The sequence below is a fragment of the Cricetulus griseus genome, chromosome 6 (assembly GCF_003668045.3).
Source record: "Cricetulus griseus strain 17A/GY chromosome 6, alternate assembly CriGri-PICRH-1.0, whole genome shotgun sequence".
Taxonomy (NCBI): Eukaryota; Metazoa; Chordata; class Mammalia; order Rodentia; family Cricetidae; genus Cricetulus; species Cricetulus griseus.
Window position 1 is genome coordinate 108,820,777 of NC_048599.1, and position 17,833 is coordinate 108,838,609.

Genomic DNA, 17,833 nt, shown 5'->3' on the forward strand with positions numbered 1-17,833 from the left:
TGAAAGTATTGATTTGTAAAAACTAATTTAAAATTCTTTTAATCCTAAAACTCTGTTTAGAAATATTAAAAATGCTTAATTCTCATGCTTGTTACATATTTGGATCTGATTGATAACGCCAAGTGCCATCTCACCTTGGGCAAACTTAAGGTTCTTTTTATAAAACCAATGAAACCATTTCACGTATGAAATCAAACTCTACTTTGTGCCAAAAGTAGAACATTGGCTATTTCTCCTGTTCCTTGGAAAGACACAGAGAACATCTAGTTATTAAGTCCAAAGAATAATCATTCCTCAACATAAAGTAGAGGTGAAGATTTGCATTAGATCCTTCTTGTGTGAGATGTTCTCGTTCGTGTTCTGTGTGACTGCATTTGAGTCCATTCCTTTTTTTTCAATGTACCTACTGAGTTCACAGTTTACAAATACCATAATCTATTACTCATACCTTTGAGTTCAAGAGTAGAACTCCTCATTTCTTCTTTACGTTCTATATTCTCATATTCACACTCCAATTATCATATTCCTTTTTGCTCTTGTCATCTATTTTATATGGAACCTTATTGTCACCTGCCATCTGCTTGATTTAGCTTGGAGATAATGATGGACTTTTGTAAGTATTAGCATTTTTGAGTAGTAGCACTAGAAACCTGTATGGCCTAGCTGGAAGTCCTTTTCCAAGGTGACATGCATTCATTAGGCAGTGCCCCTTGGTATTGGCTAGAAGCACACATAACCTAATTCCCTTGTGCTCAACTCATATTCCAACACAGGTTTTTTAGTTAGGTCTATTCAGTACACATTGCTAAAACCAAAGGTATTAGCATCTCCCTAGTTGTATATTAACAATGAAAATAAGAAAAATGGTGTTTCTTTAGGGAACTCTGCAGACTGTTTATCATTGTGTCTTTTACCAGGCCTTTCTAATCTCTTAAAACTGTGCTCTCCCAGAATCATACTTGATGATTAACTCAGCTGATTGAGGTCAGTCTCCCACCTTAGCATCCAGAAAAGTTGCTTAGAAGGTTGAATGCATATTTCAATATTCCAGTAGCTAGGCTTCTTTCTGAAGAGGTTTTATAGCACATCTAGCACACTACATGGAGCTGGCGGAATGTGCTTGGGGAAAAATAACTCTTGCCCCAAACAATATATTTTAAAAGTGTGATGTATATATCATAAGAAGATTAGATAGTATAGTAGAGAATGCTTCAAGGAACAATAGAACAGGATAGAGGTGATAAAAATTTATGTGAAAGGGTCAGAGTAGACCTTACAAGAAGAATAATTGGAGGTGACCTGTGGAAACAGTTTGTTTCAATAAAGGGAACAGTTAATGAAGATACCCACAGGGACACAAGGGGATGAGTGTGACTGGACTGTGAGTAGGAGGGGAGAGAAATCACAGATGAGAATATTACTTGGAGAGACATGGACAGGCAGGGCTTCTGTCATCAAAAGATTTCTTTGATAACTGCCAAGAATGAACCAAAACATAGTAAATTACAAAATAATATATTCCTTGGTAGCTAGATCGCTAATCCAACTATATATCCTGTTTTTCCCATAATGCAATTTTTATCTGCATGCTATAACTTGGTCAATTTTCATGGGAACATTGCAGCAAGGTAGCACTGGCCACAGATCTATCTATTCCTCATTCATTGGCCTCTTTCACATATATTTTTCTTTTTCATTTCTTAGCCTAAAAGGTATAATCCCAAAGATTGTCTCTAGAATTCTGTTTTAATATTTGATTGTATAGTGAAATCATAGTAAAAATGGTGGCTGTTTTATTTGGGTGAAGTGGACCACACCTAATTCTAGTTCTTAAGTAGCAGAGGTGAGAGGATTGTGAATTGAGGCCAGTCTGGACTTCATAGAGAGGCTCAATCTTAAAATATAATGAAAATATAAAACACAGGAAAAAAACTAGAGTTGTTCTCAGTATTTCTTAGCAGGTGGCAAGGTGACTGTTTTCTCTATTCTGTATCCTTGTATTTACTTCTCACTCCATGGCTTGCTGTGTAGCTGGGTGGCTGGCCTCTGATGTCCTTCTCTCCTCCTTTTTTTTTTTTTTTTTTTTTGCTCCTCCATCTTCTTTTTTTTCTTCCTATTTATTCTCTCTGCCTGCAAACCCCGCCTATCTTTTCTCCTGCCTAGCTATTGGCTGTTCAGCTCTTTATGAGACCAATCAGGTATTTTAGACAGGCAGAGTAAAACAGCTTCACAGTGATAAACAAATGCAGCATAAAAGAATGCAATACATCTTTGCATCATTAAACAAATGTTCCACAGCATAAACAATTGTAACATATATTAAAATAATATTCCACAACAGGTAACTTTTTTTTCAAGACAAGGTTTCTTTTCGTAGCATTGGTTGTCCTGGAACTCTTTCTATAGGCTAGGCTAGCCTTGAACTCACAGAGATCCACTTGCCTCTGCCTCCTTAGTGCTGGGATTAAAGATGTACACCAACACCTCCCAGCAGCAAGGTGACTATTAGATACTTATCATTGTTTTTACTTTAACTATTTTTCTGGTGGTATAAGTTTGTATTAGTGACTTGCAATGTTGCTGTAACAAAATTCCCAACAAAGGCAACTTAAGCAAGGAAGAAGAGAAGGAGGGAAGGAGGAACAGAGGGAAGGAAAGAAAAAAGAAGGTAGAAGGGAGGGAAGGAAGGATGGGTTTAACTTTGGCTCACAGTTTGTGGGTACAGTCCATTATGATGGAGAAGATATGGCAACAGGAATGTGAGGTGGATATTACATCACATCCAATCAGGAAGCAGAGATAGATAAATGCTGGTACTCATCTTTTATCTCTATATTCAGCCCAGGACTCCAGTTCTTAGAATGAACTCACCCACATTTAAAGTGGAACAGTCAATATTAACCATCACAACAGTTTTAAGGAATTAGTCTCAATTCAAAGAAGTATAAAATTCTGAATTTGAGAATAAAGACCCTTAGTCCCATAAAAAAGCAGCAGTGGGTGAGAAAGTACTATAGAATGTGTGCTATGGAGATTTGAAAAGGTTAGGCAATAGTCATATTTTGAGTATCTTTTTGAGAACATGTTCTGTGCCTCAGCATAGGGCAAGAAATATGGCACATTATTGTTAACTATGTGGCACATATTCAGAGGGACCTTCCATAAAGGGATACAGTCATTGACCTGAAGAATGCAGCAGACTGTACATCAGGTAGAGAGGACAGGGAACAGCATCCTTCAGGTCAAGGAAGCAGCATCAGTGAAGCAATGCAGGGTATTTAACCAAGGAATATCTCTCAGAGTTGTCTTTTCTTTCAACATGTTTCTTTGATAAATTTTGAACTGATAACTGCTTTTGTACATTATCAGAATATTAATTATATAACAATTCCTAATTTCTAACTGCATAAACTCATTATTTATACAGTCTATTCATAGATGAACTAGGAAGATAATTTAGTATTTGTCCAATTGTATAGCAAAGGTAGTGTAAAAAGAGTAAGAGAAATTTTATAAAAAATACTGGTTTCTTCTAATCACACAAAAATTAATGCATGTTTAATCTTGATTTGCTTTGTTTAGCCTGCAGGTCCCGGGCAGCCTCTCTCTCCAGTTCTCAGGCATTGTTCCTCAGTCCTGGAGACGATTATAAGAAGTGTTCCAGGTCTTCCACAAGCTGTCTTCTTGATGGCCAAAGTGAAGTATTTGTCAGGTGATATATACCTTAGCACTTAAGTAACTGAGGAGTCCGATCATGGTGTTGGTGATGACAAATATAAGTGGGTCCTGTACTCCACCCAGGGAGAACGGTCACATACAATGCATATTGTCTCTGTGAATATATATGTTCATCTGAAATGAAACAAAAATGCAAGCCCCACTATCTTAGATAATTTCATCCCCATGTTCATACAAGTAACCCCAATTGATTACTATTAATCTTCTTCTTCTTAAAAAGTTTCTGCTTGCAAACCTAATAACAAGTAAGAGAGGCTGTCCAAACATTAAAAATGTATTGGGGGAATAAATAGAAACATTGAAGTATAGATGTATACGCTTTAGTGAGCCAAGGATATATTGGAAACTCATCCAGCAGAGACTTATGTATGAAGCCTCATTTCCTTAGAATCTCTTGCCATAGCAGCTGTTAAGAGCTAAACCATGTACAAGGACCCATTAGAGAGAGTAGTTTATATCATCAGCACTACACATGAAGGCCTTACTTAACCACTTACCTCTATTGTTACAATATATTTGTGGTCTGGGGCTACAGAATGATATAACCACTTCATTTTGAGTCAGGCATCACTGACATGCTTAAATTATTAAGCTTAGCATTCCCATCCCCTTTTGCCTTCTTAGTTCTGGGTATTAGTAATTACAGTAATAAAGACCCCAAAGTTATTGGTTTTGCTGATGGCTGGTTGCTAGACTTTGACACTGTGTTTAGTAAGTCATTGTGCTATCTCTGTCAATAATTTGTCCATTAATTCTCTACCTCTGAGGGGATAATGGCTACTGTGGGAAGTTCTGTAGGCTGAGTTCTTGTGAACTAGGAAACTGAATTCATCCCTATTTTTTCTATTGATAGCAGGTAAAGATGAGGTATATTTAAACAGAAAATAATTTAGAACCTTTCTTCCCCCAATTCTTGAAAGTCTGGGTGGGAAATGGGCCTTGTTATATCTACTTAAAGCCAGTATTGGGGAATGCCACATATAAGTCTGTATGGATTGCATTCCAAGGAAGCTGGAGCACCTAGAGTCAATGCTACGGATGCTATAAAGAGCCTCTTTCTTCATCGTCCAGCCCAGATTAATTTTACCATTCTTATCACATTGATCTTAACCAATTTCTTAAAATTAATTAAATGGACTTTTAAGTCTTCTAGATACATAGCATATATCTTCCAAAATATTTGATATTTCATTTGGTGTCTAGAGGCATTTTAGTCTATGTCTCATGCTTTTGAATTTCAGGAATGTATCCTTGGCCTTTTTCATATTTTATACACAGTCATGTAGCCCAGTTTTAGAATGTGTCCTCTTTGTTAGTGTAATTGATACCACAGAATTCTTGGCTTATACATGCCTATGTTTTTGTCCTAGTCACTTTTCTGTTGCTATGATAAAACACCAAGAGCAAAACAATTTATAGATGAAACAGTTTATGTGGCTTTACTGTTCCAGAAGGATCAGATTCCAATATGGCAGGGAAGCATGGGCAAGTGCAGACATGGTGGCTGGCGCTCGAAGCTGAGAGATGCAAACGTGAAGCACAGAAAGTGAACTAGAAGTGGAGTGAGCTTAAAGACTCTCCGTGCCCACCCCCAGTGAGCTATTTCCTCCCGCTCCTCTTCATTTCTAAACTTCCCCAAACAGTGCCACCAACTTGTCACCAAGAGTTCAGATGCTCAAGCCCATGGGAATGACAGCAGTCTCAAAACCCATTTTAATGTAATTATAAACAAAACTATTTTAGAAGGAAAATTAAGGTAGATTCTTAGTCCTGCCAGTAATAATGGGACCAACTGTCATCCTTTATATTTTCCCTGTTTTCTTGTGACCAACTGTTGTCCTGACATATAGGTCTATTCTTCAAGCAACTACAAGAAAGCTAGCTGGTGTAAATAGGAATGGAGCATTGCTTCATGAGCAGAGGAGTTAAACAGCAGAACCATAACTGCTTGTAATCTGGGTTCTGTCTCAGGCTCTGCCTCTGAACTCTGAGGCCTTACAGGTGTTGTTTTCCCCATTAGGTGACATTGAGGCAGCATTCAACAACCTGCAACATTGCCTGGAGCACAGTCCCTCTTATGCAGAGGCCCACCTTTTGATGGCACAGGTGTATTTGTCTCAGGAAAAAGTCAAACTGTGTTCTCAGTCTCTGGAACTTTGTTTGAGCTATAATTTTAATGTAAGTATTCCAGATTTAAATAGTTAAGATATACCATGCTCCTTGAAATTTTAATGGATTTAAACATGTTCAGTTATTTTACATGTGCATCTAAAATACTTTGCCAGTAAATAAAACTTGGAAGTTATAGGAAACAGGAGAAAAAAAATCAGGTGTTTTTGATATAGTTGAAAAACCATGTGAATTGCTCGAATATAACCACTACAATATCAGATTACCTTGCCAGTGGGTACCTGCAATCCTAGCTATTTAGAAGGCTGGAGACCAGGAGCTCCAGGCCAGCCTGGACAACATGGAAAGCCTATCACAGCTTTCTCACATGCGCACGCTCACAAATACACACACACACACACACACACACACACACACACCAAATCAACAAAAAAAATTTGTATGAGTTTGGTAATGATCAGGGATCAACTTCTAGACTTCATACTTTCCTCTAAGACTCAGTTTTCTTTTCTATTTAATTTGTAGAATAGTACTTGTTATAATGAGAATTAAATCCAGCAATTATATATACAACTATCGAGAATTATGCAAATATTTTATGGATTAAGTTAGTAAATTTTACTGCCCATTTTCTTCTTGAACTTTTCTTTCTTTACCCTTCATTTTCTAGTTTTTTAGAGTTACTTTTCTTTGTAGGTCAGGCTGTCCTGGAATTCACTCTGTAGACTGGTGTAAACAAACTGACAGTAATCCTCCTGCCTCAGCCTTCCCAATGCTAGGAGTACAGGTGAGAACCACTACAACCTCCTAGAGTTGTTCTCCCATAATCACTTTTTAGTGCCACTGTGTAATACACATTAATTTTGGGAAGGAGTATTAGGGGTTTGAAGCTATAAAGACACTTCTTACTATCCAGGAAATTTCAGTTATTTTTGCTAAACTTTAGATGCTTCCAGCACTATTTAAGACTGGTGGGAGGGAGCCTCAAACTAGTGATTTACTCCATTCTGTGGGAAAACCATGAAATAAGCTAGAGAATTCAAGTTCTAAGTAATAGTCCAGAGCTATTGTGCTTTTACTTAGGGCAGTAGGTCTCTAGATGGAGGTGCCCATGCCCTGTACGTGATTGTTCAATCCAATTCCCCAGGTGTCCAGCCTCTAGCAGCTGGAGGACTAAGGCTCCTTCGTTCTTCAGTGCCTTCCACACCACCCCACTCAGGGCATCTCCATTGGCTACTCTTTGTTTACTCATTAGTTCCCTCTAACCTCTGTATACTGTTTACAGCTGAAAACCAGGTGGAAGATTCTTTACTGTGTTTAGGGGTAATATGAAAAGGGAAGGCCAATGTTTAAAGAAAGCACCTAGAAACTTTTAGTATTACAAGTAAAAGAATAGAAATGTAGGGGTTTTTTGTTTTTGTTGGTTTTTTTTTTGTTTTTTTCTGGGAATCGAAGATGCACGCACATCACTACTAGAGAAGCCTCAAATGAGGATTGCTTTACTGAAAATTTAAATCTTGGAATTTATTTGTTAGCCTATAAAAATGGTTGTTCTAACCTTTTTGATATTCAGGAGGATGCTGGAGTAGCAGTTTCCCTGAATGTTAGAGTTAATATGATTAGACTTCTACATAGTTGATTGAGATGTGCAGTATTCAGATCTGGTAAATTTCGGTATGTGAGGTTTTTTTTTTTTCTTTTTTCATTTTTTAATTTGTAAGTCCTTTCTAATAAAATTTTAATTTAAAATTATAATTAAGTAGTGAGTACATCAGAGGTCAGAAACAGACTTTGTGGATATGATCACAAATGATCAAGAATCCTGTATTGTAAAGAATCCTGGGTTGTAAATTCTCTTTTTCCATTGTATACACTCCAGATAACTATTGCTAATTTTTTCCTCAGGTGAGAGACTACCCATTATATCATTTAATCAAAGCACAGTCACAAAAGAAAATGGGAGAGATAGCAGAGGCAATTAAAACTCTACACATGGCAATGAACCTACCAGGAATGAAGAGAAGTAGAGCCTCCTCAAAGTCAAAGCACAGAACTGAGGTTGATGCGAGCCATCGTTTATCAATCTTTCTTGAGTTGGTGGAAGTTCACCGCTTAAATGGAGAACAGGTAAGGTAACTCAGATTGGAGCTTGTATGTGTGTATGTATGTGTAATTCCCTACTCTTCTGTGTGATTTCTAACATATAATATGTAATTCTATTTGAATAATTTTCTACATATATGTATATAATATACTTGTAGAAAATTAAAAAGCTAGAAGTATTTCCTTGACCAACTGTCAAAATTTAGCAACCTACTTTAGCCTTACTTTTTAGTAAAATATGTGCATTCTGCAAATGCTGGGAAGTTAAATGCAATTTGCCCTGGATGACTTTTTCAGTGTGCCTGCCTTGCTGACAACCATGAAATGTTCATCATATAATTTCTGATTCTGTTCCAGAATAGTAGTGACTTTGCATAGCAACTGCTGACATCCTGGTTGTAAAAAATAAGCTACTTAACTAATATTCATAGCCTCAACTGGTTTTGGTCTCTTTAAATTTACAGACTTTACATAAAAATCTATCAGTTTATTTTTGTAAATACCATGAATGTACTGGCATCTATTAGTCATTGTGTTTTGGTAGGTGAGTCTTCTCAGTGGGGTTATTTATTGCCTACTTTGAAGGAGTCTTTAATATTTTTCTTTATAGCACGAAGCAGCAAAGGTTTTACAAGATGCCATCCATGAGTTTTCAGGAACGTGTGAAGAATTACGTGTCACTATTGCTAACGCAGACCTGGCTCTGGCCCAGGGAGATACAGAGCGTGCATTAAGCATGCTTCGGAATGTCACAACTGAACAGCCTTATTTCATAGAGGCCAAAGAAAAAATGGCAGATATTTACCTGAAGCATAGAAAAGAGAAAATGTTGTATATCACCTGCTACAGGTAAGTAGTTACTTACTTGGCACATTTCTATCCTGAAATTAACTCTCTCGGCCGGGCGGTGGTGGCGCACGCCTTTAATCCCAGCACTCAGGAGGCAGAGGCAGGTGGGTCTCTGTGAGTTTGAGACCAGCCTGGTCTATAAGAGCTAGTTCCAGGACAACCTCCAAAGCCAGAGGTTGAAAAGCCAAAGACAGAGAAACCCTGTCTCAAAAAACCAAAAAATAAAAAAATAAAATAAATAAAAATAAAAAAAAATTAACTCTCACATTTATATTCTATCTTTTTCATATATGTCAGCAGATTCTTTACAGGTCTTTTCTTGGAGGTGGTCATCTTTCTTCTGCCTGTGACTACTCTCACCAAGGTGTTTACCGTAAAACAAAACTACAGTTACTTCTTTGTATGGCCTAGTAGTTTCTTAAATCACCCCATCAGATTTTCCTTTTAGCTCTGACTCCTTTGTTTGGGGAAAGAAAAATCAAGAGTAAGATATACTCTAATAACAACATTATATAGCAGAAATCCAGGGGATAGACAGGCATATTTAATACTTGGCATATCTATTGTAGAAGAGGAAAATTGTTAAGTTAATTTGCTCTAAACTCCAAGGTATGGGTTCATCTTTTCCTTTTTAGTGAATAGCTTTAATAGCTTTGTCACACTGAGGCCCTAAGAGTTACAGGGACACACATGCGTACATGTTGCTGGGTTTTTCCATAAACATAACTATAACCACACAAACATATTGTGTGTGTGCTTGAGTGAGCAGACTGATCAGTCCTCACTCATCATCATATCAACCATCCAACCACACATTTTGCTCAAATTCTTGTTAAGTATGGAGTATTCAGAGAAACCATCACAATCTGTTGGTGAGGAACTCAAGTGCTGGGATCATGCTTCTATGAGAGCCCAGTATGGTGTCTTGTAGCACTAAGCACTCTGAGGTAGGAGAATTGCTGTGAGTTTGAGAGCAGCCTGTTCTATGTAAGAGTTTCAGACCAGTGAGGCTGTATAGCGAGTCTCTTGTCTCCAAAAACAAAACAAATAAAAACAAAACCCAGAAGGTTTAGTTTCCTTTGGCTGTGTTGTGATGTCATGATGAAAAGCATGGTTTGTTTTCCTTTGGCTGTGTTGTGATGTCATGATGAAAAGCATGGTTTGTTTTCCTTTGGCTGTGCTGTGATGTCATGATGAAAAGCATGGTTTGTTTTCCTTTGGCTGTGCTGTGATGTCATAATAAAAAGCATGTTTTGGTTTCATGTAGTCTGACACCTTAGCTATGGATATGCACTCTTAACATCATCTGTAAAGTTGAGATAATAGTTAGCTTTATCATAGATGTTTTAAATGTTAGATGTGTTTAAAGCTGAGCAACAAGCCAGGCATGGTGGTGCAGACCTGTCATTGTAGCACTTGGGGTGGGGTTGGGGGTGTGCAGCAGGAAGATTTTAGCAATCAAATTGTTGCAAATAAATAAATAGCACATACTGAAATAGAAGACTTGATATTTTTGAGGTAATTCAACAAATAATTTTTACCTTGAAGATGAGAGCTCAGGTTGTATAGAATGACAATAAAAGGAGTTCCTCCTGTTAAGGAATCTTCTGGACAGTGAGAGTTTTCATGTTTAGTGTCTACCTTTACTCTCCTCCATGAATGTCAGAAAATGGAGAGTCACTGAAAAGTGCATTTTGAATGTAGCAGAAAATATTTGCATATAGAATGTATGGCTTTTAACAAGATAACACTGCTGGCAATATTCTGAAGGCTACTGTATACTTGAGGTAAACAAGCCAACATTTTATCTTACTGGTTTGTAAATGTCACCTGTATTCAATATACTAAGTAGAGTTGGTCTAATTTCCAGAGAAATTGCTGAAAGAATGCCCAGTCCCCGGGCCTTTCTGCTCCTCGGGGATGCATACATGAACATTCAAGAGGTAAAATTTCTAATTCTACTGAACTCAAGTTAAGGGAAAAAATTGGGGGCTGGAGAGATGGCTCAGAGGTTAACAGCCCTGGCAGCTCTTTCAGAGGTCCTGAGTTCAATTTCCCAGCAACTGAGGTCTGGTGCCCTCTTCTGGCATGCAGGCACATATGCAGGCAGAACACAGTATACATAATAAATAAATAAAACTTAAAAAGAAAAAAATTATAGAACTCTATAATTAGTATAACTTTTATTAAAGGGAATTTGGCCTTTTGTCATGATTAATATCTGAGTTTTAGTGATTTTAATAAAAGGTTAGCTTCTGCAATGTTTTTAACATCAAGACTTAACTCAGTGATCTTATCTACAATAGAGACATTGCTAGAAGAATGTCGATAGTTTCCTCTAAACAGAAGGGTGGAGAGAGATCTACTGACAGTTATAATGACTGCCTGGAAATGCAAAGTTGCTGTAGTCAGAGTGTGGTCATTGTGGGTATGATTACAGTGATGAATATCTGGCCTACTTTCCATCTAGAATTATTTACTTTTATGTTCTTGAATGTATACTGTGCTAAAACAAAGTATTACAAGTTGGGAGGACCTTAATTATGGAAATGTTGCTCTTTAATGAATTCACATAAGCTGTTTATTCACGTTTGTCATTTGTGTCTGACAATGTTAGCCTGAAGAAGCCATAGTGGCCTATGAACAAGCATTAAACCAGAACCCCAAAGATGGAACACTGGCAAGAAAAATTGGGAAAGCACTTATCAAAACTCATAACTACACAAAGGTAATTGCTTCATAGTGTCAGTACATTAAGTTGACCCAGATCTGCTGTGGAGAAGTTTTCAGCAGCATCCATCTTCTGCAGTTTTGGTGATTTTAAGCCCCACATTCGTGTGTGCAAACTGGTATTTGTGTCATGTCAGATTTTTCCCATGGACTTGCTCTCTTCACTACTGCACTTCATGAAGATTGTTTTGACCCTAACATTATTTTAAGCTGCTTCTCAGTCTTTGCAAGTAAATAGTAGTCATAAAGTCACTCATATCATATCTCCTTTATTATATAATGTAGCATAATCGTTTTCCTTTCTGCTGTGCCAGTTTGGTCAAGCTATGTGTTCAAGGAGGTTGTTTGTTGGCTTTTAGTAGGGATGCAGTGTTTTCCTTGACTGGTGTATTCTTATGTGATTCCTGGTCATTGTTAAGTATATGTATACCAAGTAGGAAAGCAAATGCTTTTAGGAAGGCTTGCTAACCTCTAGAGTAATCTCTATGCATATTTTGCCAAGTATTGTTCATTATTCCTTTATTGTAAGAAAATGCTGGTTGCCATGTGATCTATGATTCTCTAAGAAAAGCAGCTTACTTCTCTGGCAGCACAGATGTATGCCTAAAATTCTTTATATATTATTTCTAATTATCAATATGCCTTGTGCCTGGGATGTATGAAATTTCTGTGCTTTTAAAGGCCTAACGAATATGGACTTTGTTTAGGCAATCACCTATTATGAAGCTGCTCTGAAAAGTGGACAACAGAATTGCCTTTGCTATGACCTGGCTGAGCTCTTACTAAGACTGAAGTTGTATGAGAAAGCAGAGAAAATTCTCCAGCATTCTCTAGCTCATGAACCTGGTAGGAAAGTCATTCCGATTGTAAAAAAAGTTTGCTTGATAAATCTATTCAATTGATTTTTATAATACATAATTATATATTGATTTTTCTTGATATTTTTTGCATGTGGTTGGTTATATGAATTCACATGTATTTATTCTTCTTTCAGAAGTCAACTTTGCCAAAGGGGTATGTTTTGAATCTAATATTAAATGTAATAAATAGTTTATTGTGTTATAAAAGAACTTAATTCTAATTTTTTTAAAAAGAATTTGAGCATCTTCAGAGGTTGCAGAGATAGCTCTATTGCTGAAGTGCTTCCTTGAAGACCTGGGTTTAGATCCCTAGCACTGACATTAAAAAAAAGAAGAAGCAGCACAGCAACCTGTGCCTATAATCTCTGAGACAGGATTTGTATTTGGTACTGGCCAGACACTATGACCAAGTTATCCCACTCTAGGTTCAGTGAGACCCTATCTCAAAGTGAGGGTGAAGAGTGGGCCTGACACCAACAATAGCCTCTACATAACACACACATGTACAGACACAAACACATGTATGCAAAAAAAATGCAGGCATTATAAAAGTACAGCTGATATATACATCAGCTGTTTTCCAATAAATTCTGCTTACTCTCTTCTCTTTACTTTCCATATAGGTAGAATGTGATTAAATATATATTCACTATACATTTGTTGGTGTTTTTATAGAAATGTGGTCACTGTGATCTTCCTTTTCAAAAAATGTATTACCTGTTCAGCTATTTTCTCTATATACAATGTGAGGAAATATGTCAATACCAGTGCATTCATAACATTTGATCAAATAGCATTAATGTTTTCTAACTTGGTAATGTTTTTAATTTTACAAGTATTGTTGAGCATTTATTTTGTTTTCCCATGTTGGTGCCATAAGCCACATGACAACTAATGTACTTATATCTTAGTCCTTGGGGTTCACTTACATTTATTTACTATTTGGGTTTATAATGTATGTTGCAGGTATGCTCTTATGTCATTGGTAGGTGTTGAGGTCAGAGGACAACTTGACTAAGTACGTCCCAGGGAATGAACTCAGTTTGTCAGACACAGCCATCTTTTACCAATGAGCCATCCCCCTAGTACTTGCTTATATTTCTTAAGAATAAGGTGCTGGGAAAACCTTTGTGCATTTAGATATTTTTTCCAGTATTTCACATTGCTTTCAGGAGTGCAAGTTTATTTTTTGAGACTTTCAATTTTTAGTAAAATATAGTGCTTATTCATCTCAGAGTTTAAAGCTTGCTGAAGTAAGTGAAAGCCTTGCTTTCTCCTGCTCACCAGAGAACACTCCAATTAGCCTCCTGCATATGTTCCTCAGTGGGCCTACTCCTGTCTCTGTTCTGATGCACACACAGATACAGTGATGTTCTGGAATCCACTGACCAAGCCAATCATGGATCATAAATATTTCAAAGAAAAGTTGTTCCTGAAAAGTTGTTCTGAACATGGAGAGATACTTTAATTGTCATTGATTCCTAACTAGCACAGGAGATGAGCTATTTATTTAACATTTGCATTATTCTGGGTGTTATTAGTAATTTAAAGATGATTTAAATGATATCAGAGGACACATGCATGTTATGGGAAAATACTGCATCACTTATATAAAGGACTTGCACACCCATGGATTTAGGTATTGGCTGCAAGTGCTCTAAACCAATTCCCCAGGTACTGAGGGATGGCTGTATTTATAGTATGTGTGTAATTCTATAGCGTTGCGTGTTCGTCTTATAATTTCTTTTCTTATTTGCAAATATAGCCCTTTGTCTTTGTATGTATTAATATCACAGAATATTGTATATCACCTATTGATTAGTAATTGAAGAAAAATAAGCAAAGAAGTATGATAAGATTTCAGTTTATATACCTCTGTGTACATACTAGAATTGAATATTGTTTCATTCTTTTTTATTGCTTTGTTTTATGGGAAGGATGAACTCACTCCAGGCCCAGGCTGACCTAGAATTCATGCCAATTGTCCTTTTTCTGCTGCCCAAATTCATGAGTCACCTTAGATTACACTGTCTTAATGATAAAAATGCCCAAGTACTGTGTAGTGCTCATTATGAGAATGAAACATAACCCTGATTTTAATTTACACCTCATTGATGACAGAGGTTAGTCTTGCTGTTTGTGGATCACAGTCTCTTTTTAATATGTCCTCTTGGCCCTCAATCCTTTGCCTATTTTTCTGGTAGATAGTCTTGCTAGAGCTGGTATGTTTGTTTGTTTGTTTGTTTGTTTGTTTGTTTTTAACCAAGTTTATTTATTGTGTGTTAGCATATATTGTATCTGACCATCTTTCTTCATTGGTTTCTAAGTTACTTTATCCTTTGAAAAAACTTTCCCAATTGTGTTTTAAAAGTCTTATGACTTTTGTCTATATTTTTTGAATCAAGACTTTAAGCCACATAAATTTTTTCTGTATCATATTCAAAATAGGTAGTCAATTTTTAATTTAGCTTTTTTCAATGCCACCCTTATTTCATAATAAATCCCATATATATGACTCTATAGAAAACTTAATCTTGTTCCATTGATTTTCTTTTGCTAATGCCATGTATGTTTCCATCTGTAAAAGGAGTCTACCCTATGCTTTTTAATACTCCCAAATGTCTTACTTTAGTTTTAATAAAGCTGACCCATAAATCCTCCCTATTAGGAGGATTAGCATTTACTATGTGATTTCTTACTTGTGCCAAACAGTGTATACTGGTTGGTCAGATCTCACTATTAAACACAAAGGGGCCTAAGTTGTAGGGGAAAATACAAATACATATTTATATAAGTTAGCTGTGTTGTGTTTATGTAGCAAAGCTTACTGAATGTTTTCAGAATATAGCCTGAGGCATACACTGGTACCTTCATACACATTTCGTGTATTACTGTATTAATTAGCTTTAAATTGTCCCTGTTTTATAAATCAGCAATCTACAGGTCACTTTCCTTCATGTATACAGGTTTCCACAGCTCATAAACACAATACCTGACCTCTAACAGACATTTTTAATTTTTTTCTGGCTACACCTGAATTCCTAATGTACCTCCCACTGATGTTGTGCATGGAACCCTCCTCCTATCATTCATTACAAGTTTACTTTTGGTTGGTAAGAACCAAAATCTTGGCTTCTGCCTTCTCGTTACAGTTAAATGCTGATGACTCATATCTGAGTCTCACTGATCCCACGACTCAGTTTCCATTACTTTCTACCCCCGTTTGCCTCTCCTGGATTAGGATGATAGCTTTCTGGCCTGCCTCATTGCATCCTCCCTGCTTCCTCCACCAGTCTGGCCTGCTTCTAATCTCAGCTGTTGCTACAGCCTCCGTGAATCCAGAAGTGATCTGAAGCTTTTCAGTATAAATCCAGCCACATTACTTTTACAGCCCTGTCACTCTATCCCTCTAATTAGGCCAGAGTGAAGACTTACATGGCTTTCACACTGTCTCTATTTGTTACTGATGTCCACTTCACAGTTTTTCTTACCTGTAAAGTAACCATGGCAAATTTTGGAAACATATTCATGCTAGACTGAGTTTTTGTTACTCAAATTTGTTAATTAACTATAAAACAAAACACTATTTTACAAGTTAAAATGTTAAACAGTGCTTGCACCAGCAAGATGGCTCAGCAGGTAAAGGTGCTTGCTGCCAAGTCTAAGACTTCAGATTCAACTCCAGGATCCATGTGAAAGAAGGAGAAAACCAACCCCTACAAATAGTGCTCTGATTGACCTACAGGTGCAGTGTATATGAAAGCCTGAGGCAGAATGTGGCCTGGATTGTACACTCCATACCTGGTTCACAAACTTAATTTGTCCTTATTTAGGTGACTGACATGCCCCTTAAGTCACAAAGCATTCCTTAGATCACCACATGCCACTTTGTTTGGATTATTTATTGGACTTATTTGAAGTTTTACCTTGCTACCGTGCTAGGTAGGTAGTTGTATTCTACAGGGGAGGAGAAAAGTAGCTAGAGATGAACCTAGACTAGAAAGCAGACCTATTGGCATTACAATTTGTACCCTTAATGATGGTAATTTATTGAGAATTTAAAAAGCAAGTTCCTTCTTAATTGTATGTAGAGACTATTTTAATGGTTTCAACAAACAGACATTCTTACAATACAATGAAAATTGCCATCTTGATATGAGTGATGAGACTATCTGCTAGTAAGTGTGTAAAAACAAGTGTTAGTTACTGTTCAGCTCTCTACATTTTCTTCCAGCCAATTACTATCCTAGTTTTTTAAGGTTTTGCTATACTTTAACTATATAAAATTTTAAGTTATTTACTGTTGAAATCTTTTTTAAGGTCATTTTTTTAGTGTAAAGAAATATAGACATTTATTTAAGGTGACATTACCCCTTTGCATTCCACCCTTAGTAAATGAATTGTCAGCTCTCATGGAAGATGGGCGTTCCCAAGTCCTTCTAGCCAAAGTTTACTCAAAAATGGAAAGACCCAGTGATGCGATTGCCTCGTTACAGCAGGTACAGTGTGTATGACTGTGGGCAGAGGGTCGGAGACCGGCTGCAAATACTGTTAGCCAACCCCCCCCCCCCCAGTTACAGAGGATGTATCTAAACAAATAAGGACTCAGTGCCTAGAGATGGTCCACATAAAACACTGTATTGTAACAGTTAAGCATGCTTCGGCGTCTTAATTCTGTTCTGCAGCCCAAAAACTGGGAAAGTGTTATGATTTGGGTTTTAATTCTGTTCTGCAGCCCAAAAACTGGGAAAGTGTTATGATTTGGGTTTTAATTCTGTTCTGCAGCCCAAAAACTGGGAAAGTGTTATGACTCGGGTTTAAACTCAATGCTTCATATCTCTATTTACTTTAATCTTTAATTTTTCCTAATATTTTGTGGTTTTCAAAGTAGAAGTTTTACATTTCCTTGGTTGTTTTCCTAAGAAGTGAAATGGCTTTCAGTCATTTTTTTTCCCAATTTCTTGCTTACTAACAATTTTTTAATAAGACAGTGAATGTCATTATTCTATCAAGATGGTTATATGCCATTTATTTTTGTCTATTAATAGGTAACTAAGAAATTAATCACTTCCTAAGTGATTTTGCCATTATTTAAAGATGTTTTCTGACATTTTGTTCAGATTTTCTGCATGTAGGTCCATGAAAGAAAAGTCTGGGGGAATACTGTTTGTTAAAGTTGAGAACACTGCAATTTTGAAAGCACTGAAGCCTCAACACTGCCTTTATAGAAACTATTTCTTAATTCAACAACTTTAATAGATTTCACACTGACCACTTTAAACTTCCTCCTTGGTCAGTTTAGATGGTCATGTTTTTAAAACTAATTTGTTCAGTTGTCAAATATAGTAAATCTTCTGATGTCCTGTATCTGTTATGAAAATTCTATTTTATAATCTTGATATTTTAATTTTATTTGCCTTCTT

The 17,833-nt window shown here is 36.7% G+C and overlaps 1 protein-coding gene across 4 annotated transcripts in view; it reads left to right on the forward strand.

The window, feature by feature from the left end:
• Positions 1-17,833, forward strand: part of Ttc21b (tetratricopeptide repeat domain 21B) — a 68,872-nt gene that overhangs the window by 19,999 nt on the left and 31,040 nt on the right. For all 4 annotated transcript variants that reach the window (XM_027420270.2, XM_035446362.1, XM_027420271.2 and 1 more), the window contains exons 12-19: positions 3,583-3,712; positions 5,759-5,916; positions 7,774-7,995; positions 8,582-8,820; positions 10,691-10,763; positions 11,438-11,548; positions 12,258-12,396; positions 16,803-16,909. In XM_027420270.2, the coding sequence (XP_027276071.1) occupies positions 3,583-3,712; positions 5,759-5,916; positions 7,774-7,995; positions 8,582-8,820; positions 10,691-10,763; positions 11,438-11,548; positions 12,258-12,396; positions 16,803-16,909 (1,179 nt within the window). The remainder of the gene's footprint in view (positions 1-3,582; positions 3,713-5,758; positions 5,917-7,773; positions 7,996-8,581; positions 8,821-10,690; positions 10,764-11,437; positions 11,549-12,257; positions 12,397-16,802; positions 16,910-17,833) is intronic.